This window comes from Fomitopsis serialis (genome assembly GCF_022376445.1).
Source record: "Fomitopsis serialis strain Sig1Antser10 chromosome Unknown B0H18scaffold_373, whole genome shotgun sequence".
Classification (NCBI taxonomy): Eukaryota; Fungi; Basidiomycota; class Agaricomycetes; order Polyporales; family Fomitopsidaceae; genus Fomitopsis; species Fomitopsis serialis.
This window is the reverse complement of record NW_025955333.1, coordinates 17,013-38,091: the sequence shown is the minus strand read 5'-3', so window position 1 is coordinate 38,091 and position 21,079 is coordinate 17,013. Positions and strand designations below refer to the sequence as shown.

The 21,079-nt window shown below is 55.5% G+C and overlaps 9 protein-coding genes across 9 annotated transcripts; 5 read left to right on the top strand and 4 right to left on the bottom strand.

Moving 5' to 3' along the window:
• Window positions 1-2,283, bottom strand: B0H18DRAFT_1064907 (carotenoid oxygenase). Its single transcript, XM_048031166.1, has 6 exons — window positions 1,716-2,283; window positions 1,323-1,695; window positions 1,067-1,259; window positions 878-1,004; window positions 623-820; window positions 1-573 (listed from the first exon to the last, which is right to left on the bottom strand). The coding sequence occupies exons 1-6, from the start codon at window positions 2,034-2,036 to the stop codon at window positions 73-75; spliced, it is 1,713 nt and encodes a 570-aa protein (XP_047884778.1). The 5' UTR covers window positions 2,037-2,283; the 3' UTR covers window positions 1-72.
• Window positions 2,284-3,231: 948 nt separating this feature from the next.
• Window positions 3,232-3,698, top strand: B0H18DRAFT_1064903 (uncharacterized protein). The gene has a single exon (XM_048031165.1). The coding sequence runs from the start codon at window positions 3,306-3,308 to the stop codon at window positions 3,561-3,563; it is 258 nt and encodes an 85-aa protein (XP_047884777.1). The 5' UTR covers window positions 3,232-3,305; the 3' UTR covers window positions 3,564-3,698.
• Window positions 3,699-5,575: 1,877 nt separating this feature from the next.
• Window positions 5,576-6,438, top strand: B0H18DRAFT_893729 (uncharacterized protein; the record flags this gene model as incomplete). Its single annotated transcript, XM_048041381.1, has 4 exons — window positions 5,576-5,620; window positions 5,673-5,765; window positions 5,838-6,015; window positions 6,092-6,438. Coding segments are annotated over 4 exons (663 nt in total), but the record flags the coding sequence as incomplete, so codon positions are not given.
• A 472-nt stretch (window positions 6,439-6,910) lies between these two features.
• On the top strand, window positions 6,911-8,921 carry B0H18DRAFT_893741 (uncharacterized protein; the record flags this gene model as incomplete). Its single annotated transcript, XM_048041382.1, has 13 exons — window positions 6,911-7,082; window positions 7,135-7,162; window positions 7,218-7,492; window positions 7,559-7,631; window positions 7,681-7,770; window positions 7,824-7,972; window positions 8,028-8,052; window positions 8,107-8,175; window positions 8,224-8,306; window positions 8,371-8,453; window positions 8,514-8,529; window positions 8,581-8,607; window positions 8,662-8,921. 13 exons carry the CDS (start codon window positions 6,911-6,913, stop codon window positions 8,919-8,921), a joined length of 1,350 nt encoding a protein of 449 aa, XP_047884775.1.
• A 466-nt stretch (window positions 8,922-9,387) lies between these two features.
• On the bottom strand, window positions 9,388-11,653 carry B0H18DRAFT_1064890 (uncharacterized protein). The gene is made up of 8 exons (XM_048031164.1): window positions 11,469-11,653; window positions 11,285-11,420; window positions 11,196-11,223; window positions 10,055-10,689; window positions 9,863-9,998; window positions 9,706-9,804; window positions 9,489-9,644; window positions 9,388-9,410 (listed from the first exon to the last, which is right to left on the bottom strand). The coding sequence occupies exons 2-7, from the start codon at window positions 11,391-11,393 to the stop codon at window positions 9,509-9,511; spliced, it is 1,143 nt and encodes a 380-aa protein (XP_047884774.1). The 5' UTR covers window positions 11,394-11,420; window positions 11,469-11,653; the 3' UTR covers window positions 9,388-9,410; window positions 9,489-9,508.
• Window positions 11,654-11,994: 341 nt separating this feature from the next.
• B0H18DRAFT_391692 (uncharacterized protein) lies at window positions 11,995-13,443 on the bottom strand. The gene is made up of 3 exons (XM_048037899.1): window positions 13,167-13,443; window positions 12,681-13,113; window positions 11,995-12,606 (listed from the first exon to the last, which is right to left on the bottom strand). The coding sequence occupies exons 1-3, from the start codon at window positions 13,313-13,315 to the stop codon at window positions 12,061-12,063; spliced, it is 1,128 nt and encodes a 375-aa protein (XP_047884773.1). The 5' UTR covers window positions 13,316-13,443; the 3' UTR covers window positions 11,995-12,060.
• A 635-nt stretch (window positions 13,444-14,078) lies between these two features.
• On the bottom strand, window positions 14,079-15,519 carry B0H18DRAFT_893726 (uncharacterized protein; the record flags this gene model as incomplete). Its single annotated transcript, XM_048041380.1, has 9 exons — window positions 14,079-14,161; window positions 14,221-14,400; window positions 14,457-14,588; window positions 14,639-14,697; window positions 14,753-14,827; window positions 14,887-15,101; window positions 15,160-15,191; window positions 15,245-15,315; window positions 15,368-15,519. 9 exons carry the CDS (start codon window positions 15,517-15,519, stop codon window positions 14,079-14,081), a joined length of 999 nt encoding a protein of 332 aa, XP_047884772.1.
• Window positions 15,520-15,713: 194 nt separating this feature from the next.
• On the top strand, window positions 15,714-16,095 carry B0H18DRAFT_391631 (uncharacterized protein). Its single transcript, XM_048037898.1, has 2 exons — window positions 15,714-15,986; window positions 16,031-16,095. Exon 1 carries the CDS (start codon window positions 15,756-15,758, stop codon window positions 15,972-15,974), a length of 219 nt encoding a protein of 72 aa, XP_047884771.1. The 5' UTR covers window positions 15,714-15,755; the 3' UTR covers window positions 15,975-15,986; window positions 16,031-16,095.
• On the top strand, window positions 15,945-16,773 carry B0H18DRAFT_391612 (NAD-dependent epimerase/dehydratase). The gene is made up of 5 exons (XM_048037897.1): window positions 15,945-15,986; window positions 16,048-16,302; window positions 16,355-16,425; window positions 16,496-16,527; window positions 16,579-16,773. Exons 2-5 carry the CDS (start codon window positions 16,148-16,150, stop codon window positions 16,678-16,680), a joined length of 360 nt encoding a protein of 119 aa, XP_047884770.1. The 5' UTR covers window positions 15,945-15,986; window positions 16,048-16,147; the 3' UTR covers window positions 16,681-16,773.
• The last annotated feature ends 4,306 nt before the right edge of the window (window positions 16,774-21,079 follow it).

Genomic DNA, 21,079 nt, shown 5'->3' with positions numbered 1-21,079 from the left:
TAGCAAGATAGCCAATAAATATAGTAGTGTACATGCATAATCAAGGCCCCCCTAGAATGAGCAACTAAACCACTACAATGCATTCTTCCTCTCCGGCGTGTAGACTCCGTGGAAGCCAAAGGGATAGATGGTTGACATCTCCGCCCGCGCGACTTCCTCCATAGTCTTCGCGTCGATCACAACAAGCGCACTCTGGCCCGTGCCCTTCTCAGGCGTAGAGTCGAGCACAATGGACAGCAGAACACCATCGTCTTCTGACGTACCTCCGGGGCGTGGTGCAAAGATCGGTTCAGAGGGCGCGTGCTCGACGGGGCGCCATATCTTCGCGTATTCGTCCTCCTTGCCCTCCAGACTATCACCGGACGCAGCGGCAGACACGACCGCGTGCATGTTGAGCTTGATGACACCGTCGGAGAAACCGCTGCCAATGGGCCGCCTGGTGATGCCGTACGCGTACTGATACGCACGATGGTACTTGCTCGGGGCGAGAGTCGGGAGCTCGACGCCGGCGCTCTGGGGAACTGTGAAGTCGATCTTCGCTTCCAACACTGGGATGCTGCCTTTCTCCGCTACCTGCAATCAATTAGCCTCGTGCCACGATGGAGACGGTGTCCACTAATACCTTGGCGGGATCGAATAAGCGGAACCTCTGCGCACGGCCCATCCATGGTTTGCTATTCGGGCTCAAGTTCCTCATCTTGTCAAGGTAAAGCATATCAAGCACGCCTGTATTGGGGTAGACGGAGAGGTCGATGACAACATCGCCGGTCTCGGGATCGTCATACGCGTTGAGATAGTGGAAAGCGAAGAAGGGATCAGTCTGAAGTGCATCTGTGTCATTCTCGCATGCATCGAATCAGAACGCAGTGTTGCCTACCTTGTACTTTGCCACCACCCCGCCATTGTGCCGGTCGACGACGTAGAAGACCGATGATTTCTCCGGGTGCCACGTCTTCTCAATGGAATCGGCGACATTATTGGTGGACAGCATGGACAGGCCAAAGCTAAGGAACAGTCGTGCATCAGCGCGATGTTTCGCAGCAGCCCAGAGACACGGAGCACTTACTTCTTGATGTGCGACTGCCAAATGCAGACAATGACGAAGCGGCTCGTCATTGTCATTGCGTGAATGTAGGCAGGGGGGGCATCCTTCTCGCTGATCGTAGCCAGGACGTCGGCCTTGCCGTTGTCGCCGCGAATCTTGAACACCTTGTACGTGGACTTCACCGCGAAATCCAAGACAAAGTTGTAGAAGTCCCCTGGATACGCATTGTATAAGTATTGAATTTGTATGAGGCAATTTCGCATCAGAGCTAACTCACCAGTCTCGGGGTCGCGGCATGCATGAGCCGCGCTGAATAGCCCGCTCAAACGTGGATCAATGTGCGCGTATGACACTAAGTCCAGCGGCTCCAATGTCGTTGGGTCGAGTACTTGAAGGAGGTTCGCGTCCGTCTTCGAAACAATGACACGCGGGCCCATGCGATTCTCGTCGTCGTCCCTCTCGCGACCAGGCAGACGGATTCCCGGAAAGTCCGGCGTCATCGTCACGGCGACGTTCGAGAGCTTGTTTGTGCGCTCACGCTTGCTCATCGCAGCCACTGCGTCGTCTAAAGACGCGAAGGACGTAGAAACCTTCTCGAAGAAGTTCGCGCACGGATCCGTGTCGCGCTGGCGCTGCGCGAAGGAGAACAGCTTCGGGGGTAGTCTCCCACCTCCGCGATCCGCTGCTCGAGGTCCGGCGCGCCCTTGTGTGAGCGATACAGAACGCGCGAAGACTGTCCCTCAGAGGCTGGGAGGATTTCGAAGCGGTGGTGCATGGCGATACCGTCGAACCAGTGCTGGATCTCCGTCACATTCGACGGGTCGGAGGCTGAGGGGATGCTGTAGGTGCCGGGGCCGGTGCGGTAAAGGATGCCGCTCAGCCAGGGCGGGAAGTCGCCGCGGATGGTCAATTCGACGGGAGTGAGCTGCTCAGGGGCATTCTCGAAGCCCGTAGCCTTCTCGGCGGTGGCAGATGCGGTATCTGTGGACATTGCACGATGTTTGGCTCTGGAGAGATACGAGATGGAGTTGGAGGGATATTGCTTGTAGATTGTGAGCGATGCGCTGCAGAAACTTGCGGCCTCTTGGTGCTAGGGTGGGTCGCATTTATACGACGAAATGGTTGGCGTCAGGGGTGCGGCAGCCATTCAATTCAAGGTCCAGGTCGAAGCGAGACTCCACGGACTACGACTGTGTCGAACAGTCTCGCTGCGGGAATCTCACCGGTTTCGTTGATCAGGCCAGAGGGGCACAGCCACTCGCCGAGTGAACACCGAATAAGGGGTCGGGCTGTTACCGCAAATGATTTGATATTAGAAGTCGATAAGGCGAGCAAAAAACATGCAGCATTGTCAGTGAACGCGTAGACGGGTGCCGCGAAAGTCGAAGTCGTTCGGCGACAGGCCCACACGACTCGGGCTGGACGGGGCTCGTTCAACGTGGTGTGAGGTGATTTGGCCAACCGTTCCCCGATCACGCTCGACGCCCAAGAGGGTTACAGTGCCTTCAAAAGGTCAGCAGGCTGTGTAGCCTGATACTTAGGAGCTGGTAGGCACCCGGGACAGGATTCCTACACACTGTCACCAGAGGATGTACTGTCGTGCACATGAAAACGAGAACGAGGTGAATTCTAGCTGAACAGGTGTCAGATTTGTTACTAGGAGGACCACGGTGTACATAGCGCCTTACTGTGTACTTGACTGCTCCGAGCCCGAGTCGGAGTCGGACTGTTGCCATTACACATTTAATGGCATTGGTACGTCTGGGTAACGGTACGTCTGGGCCCTAGCACTGATATCACCGAGTGCTGAGCGCTGAGGCTGTTCCAATGTTCAGACTGCATCAAATGAAGCATCGACACTGAGTAAGTACTGAGTACTGACTCGGAGCATGAGTCGGTTTCAGATTGACCGACCTTTGAATAAATAACTGTCATTGCCGGTTCGATCGGAAGAAACGAAGTCTCCCCTAGGGGTGAGGGCGGTCTTCTGGGGGGGAACGTAAGTATAGAAGCCTTGACAGATGGCAGTACAGTGACTCTGAGGGTGGAAAAGTTATCGAAAAAACAGCTACTTAGGTAGACTTATAAATTGTTTAAATCTTGAGATCCCGTGAATGGCACGTGGGCGCGACCAAGCGCGACGCGCCTCAGACTCTCCTCCTCTTCCTCCTCCTCCTCCTCCGTCACTCAGCTATCCACGTTCAACTGGTTCTCCTCAGGCTGTTACCCAGTATGGAACTCACGACTGATTCCTCTGCCGATGCAATGCGCTCTTCGCTCACTGCTCCGGACGACTCTGACTCTGACAGTGCTAGCGTCGACGACTCTGCACTTCTCGTCTCGGAAGATTTTGAAGTCGGTCCTGCGTCTAGCTCGCCAATGTTTTCCTCGCCTCTTGTGGCAACCCCGCCTGAACACAATGCTTGCGGAGCCAGGGCAGACTCACACCGGTTCAATGTCCCTTCGACGTCTCGCGCAGTCTTCGTTCCTTCGTTCCACAACACAGCAGCGCATATAGCCTTGCCTGAATCCGATTCCATGGAACTGGATGGATCAAAGAATCTCAGATGTAGGTTCCTCGATTACCGAGCACGAGACACCACAGGATACGGAAAGCCAACCGCCAGATCACTTGTCCAGCCCTACATCGACTCATACAAGCTTTGCAAACCGTCTTCACGAACTGTTGCTCACTGTTGCGCGAGAGCGCTCACTGCGAAGAGCTGCATCTGCGGTGTCAAATTATAACGCCAACCCCGATGGAGCTACTCAGGGAGCAAACGGCAGCTACGATGGCGAGAACATGACACCCCCTTCCGTCGACATAGCGCATACCAACTTCACCGAACAATTCGGCTCGGCCGGCGGTGCGGGCAGCATCACCTGCTCTCTGCACTCTCAGGCGTCTGCTTGTCACGAAGACCAAGCCGACGCACGCCAACCTCTCGTCCGTGTGGGCTCCAACGTGCTTGGTATACTTCACTCTGTAACAGGCAACAACGTCCAACAAGATGTCTGCTCTCCTGATTACTGGTCCTACTTCTCGGACTCTGATTCTGCTGCACTGGGCTTTGTCTCTGGCTCTTCGCAGACTTCCGATACCAACATCTCTTTTCCAAGTGCATACAGTCGCTCTGAAGAGCCTGCAGCCGAGACTGAGGGAGTCAAGAGCGCATATATGCAGTCCTCTGTGCTTTCCGCAAAGTGGTCAAGCTCTATCTCTCCGAAGCTAGGAAAGCGTCCCCTCGACCCTCCTTGCCCTTCAGAGACGGTGGAGTGCGATGCCTCCTGCCCAGATGATCTACGCTCTGCAGATCCGGAGCCCCTACTAGTATCCGGACCGCAAAGAAAGCGTGGCAAGTACGAAAGCCCGCATGACGATCCTCCTGAACTCTTGACTCGCTCAAGGTTTTTCTCTCGCAAGTCGTCGGCAGTTTCTGCGTCCAAGCAGCGCGGCGACGTCCAAGGAGGAGCCGACAGATTCTTGCCGAAACGCCGCATGTATGCGCACCGTGCCGCTAGTCTGCGACGCGCGGACTCCTTGCGGAGCGAAGAAGCGTCGTGCGCGCGCGATTCGACCGACCTCAGTGTGCGCAAATTCCTACATCCTCCGCATGTTAATCTCACCGGCGAGCTTCACAGACTCCGAGGCCCGATACGGGCGAGGGTCCAGACTGCCGCCAGCCCCTTACTCCCATCAAGGAAGATGAAGACGACGAAACTTGCAGCTGGACCTCTTGTACTCCCTATTCGTATGTCCCGACGGAGCCCACTACACCTGTTCGGGCTCCTCGCCGACGCGGGTTGCCGTGTCCCATCGCAACACCTCCCAGGTCGCCTCTTCCTGTACCGCTGCCGATCGTAGCGCCTCCTCCGTTTGAGGAGATCCCACGCGCTCCGTTTAACGAGGAGGAGGCCGCCGAGCGCCGGATCCGGGTCCTGATGGAAAGAGAAAACGTAGAGCGTAGAGCAGACAGGCTCTTGTGTATGAAAGAGAACGTCTGCAAGGGTCCGTCGCGAGGCCGAGAGGGTGAGGCGACTGTTGATGACACTGCTGACACCGAACGAGGGAGGAACGCAGAGCTACCAGATAGCAGCGAAGAACCTGAACGCACGATACTCTCAAAGCAGCGCGACGGCTCTGTTAGCGACATCTCGGAGGATGTTTCGGTCAAAAGCAGGTTCGCCCAAGCAGACGAGATCGTTCTCGGTATCGACGAGGACGTACGTGTGGAATGCGTAGACTGGATCCTCGAAGTCAGTCTCTGCCACCGTCCTGCTTGCTGCCGCTCACGAATACGGTAGGTCCTCCCAGATATCAGTAACCAGCCGACGCGCGTCCGCAGCGATCTCTACGGGCAACTTCAAGACTCTTCGGAGACGCGCTGGCACGCTGCCCAGCTGTTCACCCGCTACTTTCACAACTTGGGAGCCGGGGCTTCACGCTCTGCATCGCCCAGGAGTGTCTCCGGACCGGGCTTGTACTCGTTGACTGAGGAAGTGTTGCTTCTCCATGACGGACGCGAGCCTATCATCTGGGATTGTGCCGTCGCGTGTGTCGTATTGAGCGTCAAGGTAAGTGGAGCTTTCGACCTGAGGATCGCCGGTGCTGAATGTCATATTGTAGTTCCACCGCGATGTCTTCCCGCCGCATTACCTGATCCCAGCGCGCGAGTTTGGCATGCTGGCTCCTCATTCAATGTCCTACGATGACCTCGAGGTGAGCTCTGTTGACTGAGCCACACAATGGTCAACTTCATGACAGGCGAAGCTCACTACTCCGATGTTTTAGGTCGCGCAGTGTGATATCCTGGGTGCACTGTCTCACTCGGTAGGCTGTGTCACGCCGGGACAGTATCTGCAGGACCTCTGGCTCGCGTTGCCGAGCTTACGGACCTTACTCGCTTTCGACAAGGGGTGGGAGACGGCGCAAGAGGAGACGTGGGCCATCTTGTTAGAAGCGTTCATGCGTACGTCAACTACCTTGGCCTGGTCGCATTGCGCGACGTATCCGCGCCCCGGTGCTGATATAAGCCGCTTCATCAGAGCCAGGCATCCTCCGCTTCCCTACTTCTCTGCTTACAGTCTGCGCGCTCATCGACGGCTGCGTCGACGTGCTCATCGAGCGTTACAAGGTCAAATTCCAATCGTCGAACGCATTCAATAGCAGACGCAGGCCAAGCACCGGCGCAGGCAGTCTCATACGCAAGGATCGCAACGAAGACCTCAGGAGAAAAGCCTCGAAGGCGATCCACAACCTCAAGATGGACATGCAGGAGCTTCTCGGATACACGGAGGTGTGTCACAAGCTAATTCTTGGTTTGGTCGTCTTGTTGACGATAAGTAAGGCTGATGTGCGGTACTGTCGATTTTGGCTGAGGTCTGCTCCATGATGTCTCTGCTGTCTGGAGTGTTGTGACTCCAAGAACTGTGTACTCGCTTGTCCTGTCAGGGCACACGGAAGCCGAGGTCAGAACCGAGGTGCCGGCTACGATCGTACTTGCGCACAACTTACCTATGTGGGAAGTACTCCGCGCACATAACACAAGTTGAGTCGGAAACGCACCGCACCTATTATCGAAGCAAGTAGCTCTCTGTCTATCGGTGACCTAAGCATCCTATGCGCAGCCGAAGTGACAAGGATGCATACTCAACTCAAGCTGCGGGAACAATCCAGTCCATTTGGCCATGGCCTGATCGATCGTGGGACGGCTTGCTTGCCTTTCTAGAGTCAGAACTCCTTCGGCGTGTCTTATCTTGTTGAACTCACGGCATCGAGTCAAGCCGTGTTACACACATGTGGCTTTACAGTCTACGCCGCGTCGCACGAGACACACCTTGAATTGTCCCTGCCATTTGCTCGCGATGTGCGGACAGGACACTACCGACCCTGCAGCATTATGGCATAGAGACGATCTTTTAACTGACCCCCAGGGCACCGGGGAAACTACATACAGGCCCGAGATCCTTGACGCCATAGAGCAGACTATTGCATCTCTGAACGATGAGCTACGCGCGCTCAGCCTAGACATTCACGGTGAGCCTCGCTTGAATCATCCGGCTTCATAATCGACTCATACATTTTGAAGATCATCCTGAAGTCCGGTGGGAGGAACAGTGAGTGTTTTCTCCATTTCACATTGGGCGAAGACGATTACTAAAGCGGCCGCAGCCATGCTCACGACATTCTGGTGGACTTCATGCAGCGGAAGAAGTGGGAAGTAACTGAACATCATCTGCTGCCTACGGCTTGGGAGGCAAAATTCACGCATGGGACAGGCGGCCGTACCGTTGGCGTCAACTCCGAGATGGACGCTCTCCCTGGTGTGGGTCACGCATGTGGACACAATCTCATCGCTATCGCTGGGGTCGCCGTAGCTCTAGCAATCGGAGCTGCCCTTGAGAAGTTCGACATCCCTGGGACAGTCGTCTTGCTGGGCACTCCAGGTGAGTTCGGGACACGGATCCACAGCATCGGAATGCACTTACTTACGAGGCCGATTTGCTTTCCAGCCGAGGAAGGCGGAGCAGGCAAGGGAGTACTCCTCGAGAAAGGTGCATACGAAGGGATGGACGCCTGCGTCATGTCAGTGATAATCTCCTTCTAGATGCTGCGGCCTGACGTAGTTGCACAGGTGTCACCCCGCTCCTGGCCCGAAACACTCAGCTGCACTGAGCAGCTGTCTCGCGCGTCAAATTCTGGAAGTCGAGTTTCACGGGCACACGTCAGTCCTCGGGTGCATTGTATTCATCTACTCGCTGAATGCTGCGTTCACAGGGCGCATGCAGCGCTCTCTCCTTGGGAAGGACAGAATGCCGTGGATGCAGCCGTGTCGGCGTATAACAGTATCTCCATGCTGCGGCAACAGCTATTACCTACCCATCGTGTGCATGGCATCTTCATCGGAAAAGACTGGACGCCCAACAGTATGCATCCAGACTCGTATGATAAATGCTGGGTCACTGACAGCGTTTCATGCAGTCATCCCTGACTACGCGAAGATGGTGTAAGGCAGCTACAACGAACGACTGACTCGGAGCCTGACCGAACCTTTGTTCAGATGGTACGTTCGCGCGCCTACGAGAGCAGAGATGGAAGCGTCTACGCAGCGTGTTATACCCTGCTTCAAGTAGGTCTCTTCTCGCTCGTCTGAATCGGATGTGAAAATTGTGACTAGGGGGGCTGCAATCGCGACCGCTTGTAAGGAAAACGTCAAGATTGCGGGGGCGACGTATGATCTGCGGCAAAATAAAGCGCTAGGTGCGAGGATCTCGAATCAGATACGCTAAGGGCCCGAGCTCATCTCATCACCACTTCGTGACAGGAGACGACTTTGCGGATGTCTTCCGGAGCAGATATGGCTCAGTTACGTATGGATATGGCATACAAAGCGCATCGACGGACTTTGTGAGTAGTGTAAGTAACAGGTAACATCGGCGTGGTGCTGACGACGCGTCTCTGATGCAGGGCAATGTCACCTATGGTACGTCTTCGTCATGATCGACGGTCCATCGTTCAAACAGAAACCCAAAAGCTTTGCCCGCATTGCACCCATCATTCGGTAAGCGATGCAGCTCATCCTCGTAGATCAGTCGCGCTTCATAAATCTCATCAGCCATCCCAACTGTCGAGAACGGAGGCAACCACACCATAGCATTCGCAGAATCGGCCGCGAGCGATGCGGCGCACAAAGCGACCGTTAATGTCGCGAAGGCCTTAGCTGCGACTGCAGTACGCCTGTTAGATGATGCGGAGTTCTGGTTCAAGGTGCGAGTGTTTCCCAAGATGAGAAATTTATGTTTTACGCCCAAGTCGTCTCAGGTGAGGGAAACATACGAGGCTGACCGCGCCGTACGGCAGCGAGCACACAGCTGAAGATCTGTCAATCATACTGTAAATCCTGACATGGGCACAACGACACCCAAGTTGCACTTAGACCGGCCAAGAGTGAGGTTGCCAGTGTGCCACCGTCCATCTAGCTTCGTATACGGGGACGCCAGTGACATTTATAAGACCTCGCACAAAGCCTATCGTCGTTAACGTCTGCAATCCTACCTTGCACAGCCAGTTCTGGTTTCGCACACCCAAACGTTCCATCACTGAACGTGTCCGAGTCGCAGCTCCGGTGAGGCTCGCACTCGAGTCAGCTGGATCGTACGCATCGATTTGGAATGCATGAGACAGCTATCCGCGCACTCGACTAGCGGACACCAGTAGCATCGCCCATGCTACAAATGCTATGGGATGCGGCCCTGGCACAAGCGAGTGCATCGATGGACAGCTTGACTAGGGCCGCGCAATCCGGTCGCGACTGAACAAACTAGAGGCGATAATCAGTTGATATACATGGGTACAGTTTGCAGTCTATATGGTATACGACGCGCGCTGCATTAGTGTTTGTATTCAGGAATCAATGTCACGGCTAGATGACGACGCTGTCTCACACCGCAGGTGCGCCAAGCTTAGTTCTGGTCCTCCACGAGCGAACCCGCCGCCTTCAGGTCAGCCTCGACCATCTCCTTCACAAGCGAGTCGAAGTTAACCTTGCGCCTCCACCCGAGAAGCTTCTCGGCTTTCGCGGGATTGCCGAGCAAGAGCCTGGAGACGGTGCGAAAAGGGTTAAACTGGCAGTTCCACACGCGGGGGAAAAGATACATACTCGACTTCAGCGGGACGGAAGTACCGCGAGTCCACCTTAACGACGACCTTGCCCGTCTTCGTGTCCACACCCTCCTCTTCGGTTCCGGAGCCACGCCATCTATAGGAGAGTGCGTGAGCGAGGCAACCGAATAGCGAAGACGGTAGCGAAGACTCACTGGATGTTCATGCCGAGTATTCCGAAAGCCTTCTCGACGAATTCGCGCACAGGGTGCATCTCGCCCGTGGCGAGGACGAAGTCGTCGGGCGTGTCTTGCTGGAGCATGCGCCACATGCCCTCAACATAGTCGGCGGCTATCCGATGTCCGCAGTGAGCGTCAGCACAGGGCGATAGAGAGCACAGATCTCACCATGGCCCCAGTCACGCTGGGCGTCGATGTTACCGAGGTAGAGACACGACTGCTTGCCGAGCGAGATGTCCGCCGCGGCACGCGAGATTTTGCGGGTGACGAACGTCCTGCCACGGCGGGGGCTCTCGTGGTTGAAGAGGATGCCGTTGCACGCGTACATGCCGTACGCCTCGCGGTAGTTCTTCGTGATCCAGAACGCGTACAGCTTCGCGACGCCGTACGGGCTGCGCGGGTAGAACGGCGTCGTCTCGCTCTGCGGCGTTTCGACGACCTTGCCGTAAAGCTCGGACGTCGACGCCTGGTAGAAGCGCACGTGGCGCTCGAGTCCGCACGTCCGGATCGCGTCCAGCAGCCGCAGCGTGCCCAGCCCATCCACGTCGCCCGTATACTCCGCCATCTCGAACGAGACCTTGACGTGCGACTGCGCGCCGAGATTGTACACCTCTGTCGGCTGCACCTGCGCAATGATGTACACGAGGTTCGTGCTGTCGCTGAGGTCGCCGTAGTGCAGTTTGAACTTGTTCGGCCGCTCGTGCTGGTCTTCGTATAAGTGGTGCAGCCGACTCGTGTTGAAGCTCGACGATCGCCGGATGATGCCGTGTACCTCGTATCCCTTTGAGAGTAGCAACTCCGTCCTGAAAGCATTGCAGAGTGAGACAACAGTTTAAGGAAGATGAGAACAATAGTCGAATGCGCTCCCCGTGCAATTCGCCAACAGGGATTACTGTCTTTTGCGCCAAGTTAGATGACTTCGATCGAGTACACGGGCTGCATCCTCGATCGGTGCGCTAATCTAGCGTCTGGGCGCCCATGATAATGCAGGCACAGATGTGCTAACCGGAACGGTGCCAACAAACGACCGCGCTCGAAGGCGACGACGCACTTCCAGTCATCTCGGAGCGACGCGGAAGTTGCGCGGAAGTCAGGGTGTGTGCACGCCGCGAGTCTGAGGATAACCGAGATAGCCGTGATGAGCTCGCAAGTGCTCCACAGATCGTGCCCTGCGCATGCCCGCTAGTCGACGACTGCCGGACAGGACCCCGTCGCCTGAGAGGCAGATGCGCGGTATGTAGAAGCGTTTGTCGTACGAGGTGCATGTCACACGAGCCTCCTGGGGGAGAGAAGACAGAGGAACACTCACAGATACGACCCATCCTGTCCAGTGATACCTGACGGCGGGAAGAGACATGAGCACGTAACTCGACTCATCTGCAGAGACATTGTGCGCACCAGAGATGAGCGCAACCTTGCGCTTTCTATACTCCGCAGGCGAAGGCAAGTTCAGCTTCAAGAGCGGCGAGAACGGTGTCGGAACGTCTGCAATCTGAGAGGTCGACATGACGGGGAGAGAAGAAGGCTGGTTGGACTGCAAGCTGTCAGATGTGTATATGTATATATTGCGGATTTTGCTAACCGCGCGCGAAGTAGACGCGGAAGAAGAGTCGGAGGATATCTTGATCCCGGGCTCAGGGACGCTCAGGAGCAGGGGCGAGGGCTAGATGAGGATATGGCGGAGGCGAAAAGGAGGCGAACAGGACAGGAGGCGAGGAGGAGATTGGGAGCTCGTTGGTGTGGGTGGTGGTGGTGGTGAGAGTAGACGATGTGCTCGCTGTGTCCGACGGCGACGAGCTCTCCAGGAAATAGGCACGTGACTCGCTCGACGCTCGTTCAATATTTCTCGATTTTCACTAACGACGGCGGTGCTATCCTTGCGCATTGTACGGCTACGAGAATATAATGTGAATGAGGCTTTGTTGAATGCACACTGTAGTGACCACATCTTTGTATTATCTTCGTGGGACAGCACTACAAGTACTGTCATTATATCCCAGTCTCCGCGCACCAGTGTCCAGGACGGCGCATCGATAGAGTAAGAAGCGAAGGTTAGTACGGACGAAGAATTCGAGAAGCACAGAAGGACTAGGCGTTCGCGAACTTCGGAGACAGTAAGTAGTCTGGCCCAACTGATACCGTGGTACTGTGGCTATTAGTCAATAGCTCCGGGGCTACACGAAGATGTTTACGCCAAATGCACGTTTACACGCAGCCAACGCATCACACCGAGGCGGACTCTGACGTGTAGGTTGTGCTGGTACAAACAGTGAGACTTGTGTCCAACGTAACTGCCAGTCGTGTCCGCGTACCTGAACGTCAATATCCGCCCGACCACCCGTGTGCTGCAGGCTGATATGTGCATCAGGACTCTCCTGCCGAAAGCTTGACTTCAGGACAGTTGTGGAAATCCATCTGCCTTCGCCGCCTTCATACGCCTCCCACTTCTTTGCCTGTCTTTCCCAGTCCACGTCTCCTATTTTCAGTTTTGCCAGAGTACCACCTCTCTGCTTGATAGTCCCTCTGATCTGACTGTTCTGCACGGTTATGTCGACGATCTGATGCCTAGCGAAATGGATGTCGCTCTGCTTTGCAGGGCGATGAGGCCACGACTCTTCCTCTGGCTTGTAAGGCCCTGGTTGGCTCTTAGTAATGACGATCAACTTGAACGGTATGTCGGTATTAATCGCGATGGGCAAGACTCTTTCGGGGCAGGCCAACTGGAGCGCCGGGCACTGAGAATCAGATGACACCGAAACAACGACACGGAAGTCCTAGTGCACATGCGACGCACCAGTATTTCCACGTATGCATTATCACCCAACAGCCAGAACCTGCGGATGTGTTTGCTCACTCCCATCTGTCTCCAGGGTCCTTCCCATCCTCGGCGAAGTCGCTCGAGCGCATCCGGTTCCATTTGACCGATCGGGTTTGGAGGTAGTACAGTAATCGTGCGACGGATACGTTTGTTCCGCCGCAGCAATCCATGGCGGACGCCCACAGCTTCGATGCGGTATACCATACTGACGTAGCAGACGGGATTCTTCTCGCTCGTCTCAACGGACTGCGGCGCACGATCCGACATTCTCCAATTGAAATCCATCGTGAAAACGCCAGAGCACGCAGAGTCATCTTCTGTTTCTCGTTTCCATACTTCTTGTGTCTTGTTGACGTAGAAGATGCGCCCTATACGGGGGACCCGGGGGTTGACTCCTACGGTGTAGCCGCTAAGATGGATGTTAATGAACACAGATAAAGGTAACAGAGATGTGGCACTCACATCGTGAGCAGGCCCGTCATGCGAAGCACTACTTCGTTTACATTCTCAGCTTGCAGGGTCGGGATATCCAACGTCACAGTGCCTCGAACCGTCTCTCCGACGTGGCATGTCGGATTCTCGACGAACAACTGGATCGAGGTCGAAGTCATGGCGAGCAGGGTGATGAGTGATTACACCAGCCAGAACGCACGGCTGTGCTATGTACCCATACATACAAGGGCGCTGGTTCAGGGACTCACGCCTGTCAACTTGAAGCCGGTCAGTTGTCTGCTATACTTCAGTGACGTACCCTCGTTGTTCCGGTAGGCTCCTCTGGACTGGAGCTTGATATGTCGTGGATTGCTACGCAATTTATCCGTGGCCGCCGGTTCTGGTCGACCCTAACACCTCGCATCATCATTTTGAATGGATGCCAATGACCTGTATCGCAGCTCGGGACATGACGAGAAGTCAGCACATCGTTATACGATGAGTCATGGCCATAGAACGCTCGAGCTCATACTTGCCTACACTGCAAGGTTCTGTGAGATGTCAACGTCGGAGCCGGTCAGTCTATCACGGAGTTGCAATCGAGTAAAGGAAGAACACCATTGCAAAATGAAGCAATATTTGGAGCTTGAAGGCTTCCCAGCGTTGGGGACTTACATCGGTCGTCGACATTTGCCTTGACACAGCTCTGCTCGCGAAGAGAACACCACGAAGACCCATCGGAGATAGTAGAGCACATTGCCAGCGAAAGGTAGAACTCGGACAGCACGAGTTCCGCGCAGCAGGCGGTCCGTTGTTCGCAGCTGTCTCCCCTGTCAGCTAGCAGGGCTATGGTGAATAGCGATGCAGCAATACATCAACTGTTACATGGGTATGTTCATTCAAGCACAAGTCCGCCTTAACTCTGCACGTCTAACACTCGCATCAGTGCCCGGTCGGTCGGTCATTCAGACCCGTCCTTGCGTTATCGTAATTCGTGAGGAACCACTTGACGGTGTCGTCCAATGCTACATCGTGATGGAGGTCAACTTCTACATCAATGACAAGTGAGATGGACATGCCGCACCCTTTTCAAATGGCGTGAATTCGAAGCCACCCATCAGACTGAGAAGCCTCTTGTTCGACGCCGGCTTGCGGAACTGCCCGTCTGCCTTGGTCGCGTCGAACGTGTACTCGCCCTGGAAGTCTATCGCCTTCACGATTGCGTCCGCGACCTGTTTGATCGACACTTCCTCATCCTCGCCGACTGGAGAGCGTGCAGAGTAAGTGAAGTATCGCAAGGTAACAGTCAACGCTGCTCACCGGAGAGGATAACGGGCTCGACGTCATCGTACTCCCGGAGCTGCCATATGAACAGCTTCGCGAGGTCGTACGAATAGATGAACTGCCGCAGGGGCTTTCCCGTACCCATCACGACGAACGGTGTGCCGTTTTCTGAAGGCACTTGTGAGCTCATCCCAGCAGACAGCGACAGCAATGCGTACTCTTCGCGAGGTAGCACTTGTGGATCAGCCCAGGAATGACGTGCGAGCCTTCCAAGTCACTGAGGGTAGCTGTGGTGAGTGAATCAGCCAGACTATGATCGAGGTGGTACGGACAAATTATCGTCCGGCCCGAAGACGTTCGTGGGGATCGCGCTCGTGAAGTTGTCTCCGAACTGGTCCTTGTACGCGCTGTTCCGGAAACCTAGTCAGACCACGTCAAGGGAAGTATCCTAGCGCTAAGTACACACTGGTTCTGCACATCCACCATACGCTTCGCGTGAGCATAGCCGAAGTTGCTCTCGTGAGGGAGGCCGAGATGGATCTTGGTCTCATCGAGGGGGTAGGCGACCTTGTCTGGGAATACACATGTCGAGAGGCAGGATATGACCTTCGTCACGCCGGTGGTGTGAGATGTATGGAGGACGTTGTCGTTGATGAGGATGTTATCGCGAAGGAAGGTGAGCTAACAGGGGTAGCTAGATGTCAGGGTAGTTGAAACGGAAGCAACAAGAGCAGCGCACTTTATACTTCATGTTCTTGAACAACCCTCCAACTGCATGCCCATCGTTAGTCAGCGCGCATTCTCTCCTCAGACTGAATACCCACCCAGCGCCGCAAGATGGATGACATGCGTAGGCTTGTACTTCTCGAACAACTTCTTTGTCTGCTCCGGATCCCTGCCGCACTCTCAGTGTAAGCAATGGCATCTATAGGGTCTCTCATACACACCTTAGGTCACCCTCGCTCGAGCTCACGAACACCCATTCCTCGCCGGGCTTCTTGCCAAATCGCGAGCCTGCAGGCTCGGTCTCTATGATGTGCCTGATGGCGCTGCCAACAAGGCCTGTTCCGCCAGTGACCAGAATGACTGATTGAGGCATCCTGAGTGTGAAGCTTGCTCGAGCTCGAGGACTCGAGAGGGGAGGGAGGGAAGGTTGAGTTTCTTATACCTCATTAGAGTATGTAAGTGACGTACAATGACTTTCTTCAGTACGCGTTGTTACAAGGCATTATTTACATAAGTAACCAATTTGAACTTGACGCGAACAGCTTCGGCGCTTCAAGCGGCGGCATTCTTAGGCTGGCGTCTCGCTCTATCTTCACATTCTCTTTGGCAATGGCAACTCTCGGAACCAGTGCGGTGCGAGCTGGCTGTGTGCTAGCACTGAAAGTAGCAGATATATCCGCCGTTACAGATGTGCTAAAATCCCTCCGAATTACAGCGGATCTTGGGCTCCTGCTCGGACGATTGGCAGCACCCAGACCAACTTGTGGCCGCTACTTTGAACATCTCGGGAGCCTCTATTTCTATAAGCCCTGTCAGTGTTCATCGTGACCATAGACGCAGGTAAGCACGACCTTTCTCACACATCGTACATTTCTGATAGGCAGACGCTCGCTCTTGGAAGTGCGAGGCGGCGCTACATAGGGATGGGGACTGCGGCGCAGCTTGCTAGCTCAATCTCAGCTCCGTAATAATCACCACTTCAATCCTGCCTCGCCTCGTACATGGCAGATATGTCAGTCATTCTGGTTACTGGAGGTACGGGCCTAGTGGGCAAGGCGCTACAACACGTTCTCGCCACAGAGCCCGAGGGCTCGCGATTTGGTAAACGAACAGGGGAGCATTGGGTGTTCGTGAGTTCGAAGGACGCGGACCTAAGGTATGTCGGATCCGTTCTCGCCCGAATGATTGAAGGGACGATTTGCGCATAGAGACCCAGTACAGACGAAGGCATTGTTCGAGAAGCATAAGCCGACCCACGTCATTCATCTGGCCGCAATCGGTGCGTCGATGACTGTCAAGCAGTTGTGCTAACCTAACAACTTCTACGATGATCGCCCGCACGATTGTAGTCGGAGGGGTGTACATCAACATGAAGCGTAACGTAAGCACTTTCCTTTGTCCAGCGTAGTTCCTTGTTTATCTCTGTTCGTAGCTCACGTTCCTGCGCGACAACATCCTCATAAACGATAACATTCTGCATACTTCTCCCCAAACATCCACGTTCCTTGACTGTGTCAAGTCACGTGTGACTTGACGCTTGCAAGGGAGCGCCCGCGTCTTGGTATTCGGGGTCTTGATGTTCTGCGGTCGAACCTCTGAGATGGGTTCATCCGATTCGATTCGTCCTCTCATGAATTTCACTTCGTTTCGCGCGCGCTCTCCGGGTATAGTCGATTCGTTTCGCGCGCTACTGACATTTCACTTCGTTGCGCGCGCTCTATGTCTAGGCTCCTTTTGTTCCGGTTCGGTTCCGACGTTCACGCTCTTCGATCACATGATTGTTGCGATTGTGGCGACAGTGAAAACGTAGTTTCTCGGGAGAGAATAGGTTTCTGCAGTCACCATCCACGCAATCCGTCACGCGTCATTTCCCGCGGATGTCTTGCAGGGCTTGCTCCGAACCTATTCGTGGTGTTAATTTTGGCCGAGCCTGGAACGAGCGTCCAGCCGAGCGAGCGGCGCTTCCGCCCACCGTCAAATTTCTTTGCCTCCTCCACCGTCTCGTGTCGGTCGTCGTTGGCGCGCTCGACGCTTGCCGCTTCGTTTCGCCGGCTGGCCGCCCGCAGTCTGTTTGTTCCGTGTACTGTTGTAGCCAGTTGGACCGCAAATACGGAGCGCTGCAGCGACATCGTCCCCGGTGTGAACGACTCCGCCGACGCGCTCCTCGTGGCCCTCAATGCGTTGCACTCTGAGGTCTCGCCCTCGACGCTGTTTGCCGTCGCGTTCATAATCACGGGCGAGCCCTTTGCGAACGGCGCGCCCCAGAACACGTTCGTCCCGGGCGTCATCGAACTCGCAGAGCGCCGCAAAGCATTCATCGGCGGCGGCGACCTCCAGTCAGGCCCGACAAAGTTCAAGCCCGTCTTCGCCGAGTGTCTTCAGGCCACTCCCCATTGCATCCTACAACCACCTCGGCAACAGTTACGTGCACAAGCGCAGCGTCATCATGGTCGACGCAAACCACCTCTTCAAGCACCCCAAGCCGGGCGCGGTCTCGGGCACGAAGGCCGCATAGCCTGGACGAAGTGCATCTGGAGGTGATGTTCCCATTCTCCGATTGTGTTATCAGCTCAACTGACTCGGACGCAGTAGTTCGCCATGGTACGAGCACGAGTTTCAGCTAAGACGGTAAGTATTTTCGCCTCAACGTTGACCATGCTAATCATCATGGTGCTATGCTCAGTGAAGATGCTAGCCTGGGAGCGGGTGTTTGCGCGGGAGGAGTATGGCAACGACCGTCGCGGAGGTGAGTCTTGTGTCCGTCACCACCACGACCGCGCGCACCATCTCTACAGTACATCGCGACCTTCCTCCCGCACTCGCCGCACCCCCATCTCCCGCACTATCTCCACCGCCACTCAATGTAATCCCAGAATTCGCGTGCCGTGGACATTTCGTGCCTCCTCGACCCCGCCTACGTGAGTGGTTCCTCGTCTCCGACTCCTCCACGCGAACCCGCGCCTTGGGCTGGGTGACCCTACGTACCGTGCCACGCTCCCCCTCGACGCTCAACACCCACGTTCACGCCCAGACACGCGCGTACGTCGACCACCAGGGCGATCTTGACGACCCCAGCTATTGCAACTTCCCCGTCTTCCCCACCCCGACGCGTCGCATACGTACCGACAACTCACACTGCCTAGCGGAAGCGGCGCGGTTCAATGCTGCCTTCATAGCCAGCCATATGCACGTCGGACGAACTCCATGTTCGTCGGGACGCGTACTCGCACGAGCACTGCAGAGAGAGGCGGCGGCGACCGGGTGGATACATCCGGTGAGGACGTACCTTCGATTTCGAGCCCTCCCGCTCGCTTACCCTGCTCGCCCCGTGCCATTCCCCTTCCTAGCTTAACAGTGAACTGGCAGTAGTGGTTCAGCTAGCCGGGAGCCAGTTCGAGCTCGCCTGTGTGCAAGCGGCTTGCGGTGCGCTCCGGCGGTCATGGGGGCTGCCCGAGTCGCAGTCGCAGTTGAGTGGGTGTGGCCGAGAGCAACGCGCTGGGCGCTAGCGCTCGGACCACTCACCATCTACGCGGGCTCGTCCCGCACGACACCATCAATGTCGAGTGCGTCGTCGGCCGCGTTGAGCGTGTCAACCGACATCAAGTTATTATATTACACATCGCGGCTCACTTCTGAGCGCGCGACGCGTTGATCTGCGAGTTCTCGCTGGACACGACGTAGGGCTATGTCCTTTGGCCCGCCGCCGGACACGACACCGGGCACAGTCTGCACGTTGCGGAGGGCGCTGACATTGGGTAGCGCTCAACTGCGAACAGATACCGGCCCCAACCCTGAGCCAGTCGCCAAAAGCTATATATATATTGAGTCGTGCTGTGAAGATATTGCGGTTTGATTAATATAGTATTGATATAGTAATTGACTTTTACTCGGTTTGTTACACTTCGATTCGATTTCTATTGACCTTTCCCTCAAGTTCGATTGCTCTTCGCTTCGTCTCTGCCAAGCGCGCTTCGCTTTCAATTCATTTCCTATTACCCTTTCCCTAAAATTCGATTGCTCTTCGTTCCGTCTCTGCCCACGATATGGGGGAGCCCACTGTAAGCCATGGAACCATTGGGAATGCATGTGGGCATGCAGACACAGTGTATTCCTGATGGTTTGTGTAGTTTGAACACATGGTGAGCTCAGGACAGGGGAATGCACTGGGACTGGGCGTGGGAAAGCCAGCCACTTGGGCCGAACCTCGCCTGGCTGAGCCAGGAATTACATGGGGGAGCCCACTGTAAGCCATGGAATGAATGGGGAATCATTTCAATACACAGGAAACAATTTTTGGGCAGTAGCATTAGTGTTTTGAACGTACAGTACACCCCACAGAACATTTGAGACTGCAGACAGGCGTGGGAACTCAGCAGCCACTGGGGAGTCATGGACTTTGTCCTCGCCACATCAAAAATCAATAGGGGAACCTGTTAAAGTTACAAGGGTCTCAGTCTCGTCCTCGTGGTACTCGACTCCATTACTACAGTACCTGTTAAAGTTACAAGGGTCTAGCAATACAGTATCAGCCTCGTAGCCCAGAAATACAGTTCAGACGAGCTTACCTCAGTCTCGTCCTCGTGGTACTCGACTGAGGTAGCTGTACTCTACACGCGTCCGTTACAGTCGATTCGTCAGTCACATGTCCGCATCGTCACGAAGCGCCCGCGTCACGGTCCCACCTCAACACTCCCCCGGGACCGCGACGCGCATGTACAATAAGTGCTTAAGTAAAGTAGGTAGTGAGAGAGCTTTCGTAAAAATGTCCGCTGGGTTGTCTGCACCCGGAATATGAATAATCTTCAACTGCTTACCCCGGATCGCCTCCCGCAACCAATGGTATCGATGTGCAGGTGTCACACACGCGAGAAGTTCGTTGACCGAGTCGCCAGACTCTCTCCCCCGGCGCTGTCCATTCGGATCACCACAGGGCGCTGGATCGGCACGTAGATTTCGTCCATGAAGTTCGCGATCTAGACCCCTGTCTGCCCTGCGTGAACTGCGGCGATGTGCTCAGCTTCAGTGGTCGACAACGTTACCACGGCTTGCCTCCGTGAACTCCACGAGACTGGCCCGCCTGCCATCATGACGACGTGCCCATGCGTCGACCGTCCAGTGTCAGCACAGTCGCCATGCGACGCGTCCGAGTAGACCGTGGGTTGGAGTCCCGCTGAGTGATTCCCGTCGTAGGCTATGCCGTAGTCTAGAGTCCCCTTGATGTAGCGAAGGACACGCTTGAGCGCGCGCCAGTGTTCGTACGATGGGTTCGCCATGAAGCGGCTAAGGAGCTGGACTGGGTAGGCGAGATCGGGACGTGTTGCAACAGCGAGGTACATGACCACACCAAGCGCCTCGCGGTAAGGTATCTTCTCCATCTCCTCACGCTGCTCAGCGGTTGCCGGCTCAGCCTCCTTCGACAGCTTGCAGCCAGGCTCGAGCGGCGCCCTGACTGGGTTTGAATTCTTCATCCCGAACCGGTCGAGCACGTGTTCCGCGTATGTGCGCTGGGATAGACACATTGTCTTTTGCGCCCGGTCCCGCTCGATCAAGACTCCTAACATGTATTTCAGCTCACCTCCCCCGCTGAGCCGGTACCGCACAGCGAGTTCGGATCGAACAGTCGCCAGCCCACCAGGTGAGTCCGCCGCTTCCCCAATATCGTCCGTGTACGTTGCGGTGATTGCCAGCCCATCTTTGTTGAACCTTGCTCGCACGCATTTGTCCGATCCCGATCGCGAAAAACCTAGGTCCTGGTACGTCTCGTCGAGATGTTTCCACCAGTCATTTCCAGCCTGCATGCACCCATACAGCCCTCGTACCATCCTGCACACGTGTGTCGGGAACTCCTTCGAAACATAGCCGGCTGGCTGCTCCATGTAGATGGTCTCCTCCGGGGATGCATTGAGGTACGCCTTCTCGACATTGTCTTGCGC

What these genes read in the sequence shown, in the direction of transcription:
- B0H18DRAFT_1064907 (XM_048031166.1), bottom strand. Translation starts at nt 2,036, where the DNA reads ATGTCCACAGATACCGCATCTGCCACCGCCGAGAAGGCTACGGGCTTC. An exon ending in TGGCAGTCGCACATCAAGAA is followed by an intron (nt 1,005 to 1,066) that starts GTAAGTGCTCCG and finishes ACTGTTCCTTAG; the next exon opens with CTTTGGCCTGTCCATGCTGT. An exon ending in GGGTGGTGGCAAAGTACAAG is followed by an intron (nt 821 to 877) that starts GTAGGCAACACT and finishes GATGCACTTCAG; the next exon opens with ACTGATCCCTTCTTCGCTTT.
- B0H18DRAFT_1064903 (XM_048031165.1), top strand. Translation starts at nt 3,306, where the DNA reads ATGCAATGCGCTCTTCGCTCACTGCTCCGGACGACTCTGACTCTGACA.
- B0H18DRAFT_1064890 (XM_048031164.1), bottom strand. Translation starts at nt 11,393, where the DNA reads ATGTCGACCTCTCAGATTGCAGACGTTCCGACACCGTTCTCGCCGCTC. An exon ending in GGACAGGATGGGTCGTATCT is followed by an intron (nt 10,690 to 11,195) that starts GTGAGTGTTCCT and finishes CAATGCTTTCAG; the next exon opens with GACGGAGTTGCTACTCTCAA. An exon ending in TTCCGTCCCGCTGAAGTCGA is followed by an intron (nt 9,645 to 9,705) that starts GTATGTATCTTT and finishes CACCGTCTCCAG; the next exon opens with GCTCTTGCTCGGCAATCCCG.
- B0H18DRAFT_391692 (XM_048037899.1), bottom strand. Translation starts at nt 13,315, where the DNA reads ATGACTTCGACCTCGATCCAGTTGTTCGTCGAGAATCCGACATGCCAC. An exon ending in ATGACGGGCCTGCTCACGAT is followed by an intron (nt 13,114 to 13,166) that starts GTGAGTGCCACA and finishes CATCCATCTTAG; the next exon opens with CGGCTACACCGTAGGAGTCA. An exon ending in ATGCATACGTGGAAATACTG is followed by an intron (nt 12,607 to 12,680) that starts GTGCGTCGCATG and finishes CCGGCGCTCCAG; the next exon opens with TTGGCCTGCCCCGAAAGAGT.
- B0H18DRAFT_391631 (XM_048037898.1), top strand. Translation starts at nt 15,756, where the DNA reads ATGGCAACTCTCGGAACCAGTGCGGTGCGAGCTGGCTGTGTGCTAGCA.
- B0H18DRAFT_391612 (XM_048037897.1), top strand. Translation starts at nt 16,148, where the DNA reads ATGGCAGATATGTCAGTCATTCTGGTTACTGGAGGTACGGGCCTAGTG. An exon ending in CATTCATCTGGCCGCAATCG is followed by an intron (nt 16,426 to 16,495) that starts GTGCGTCGATGA and finishes GCACGATTGTAG; the next exon opens with TCGGAGGGGTGTACATCAAC. An exon ending in ACATCAACATGAAGCGTAAC is followed by an intron (nt 16,528 to 16,578) that starts GTAAGCACTTTC and finishes CTCTGTTCGTAG; the next exon opens with CTCACGTTCCTGCGCGACAA.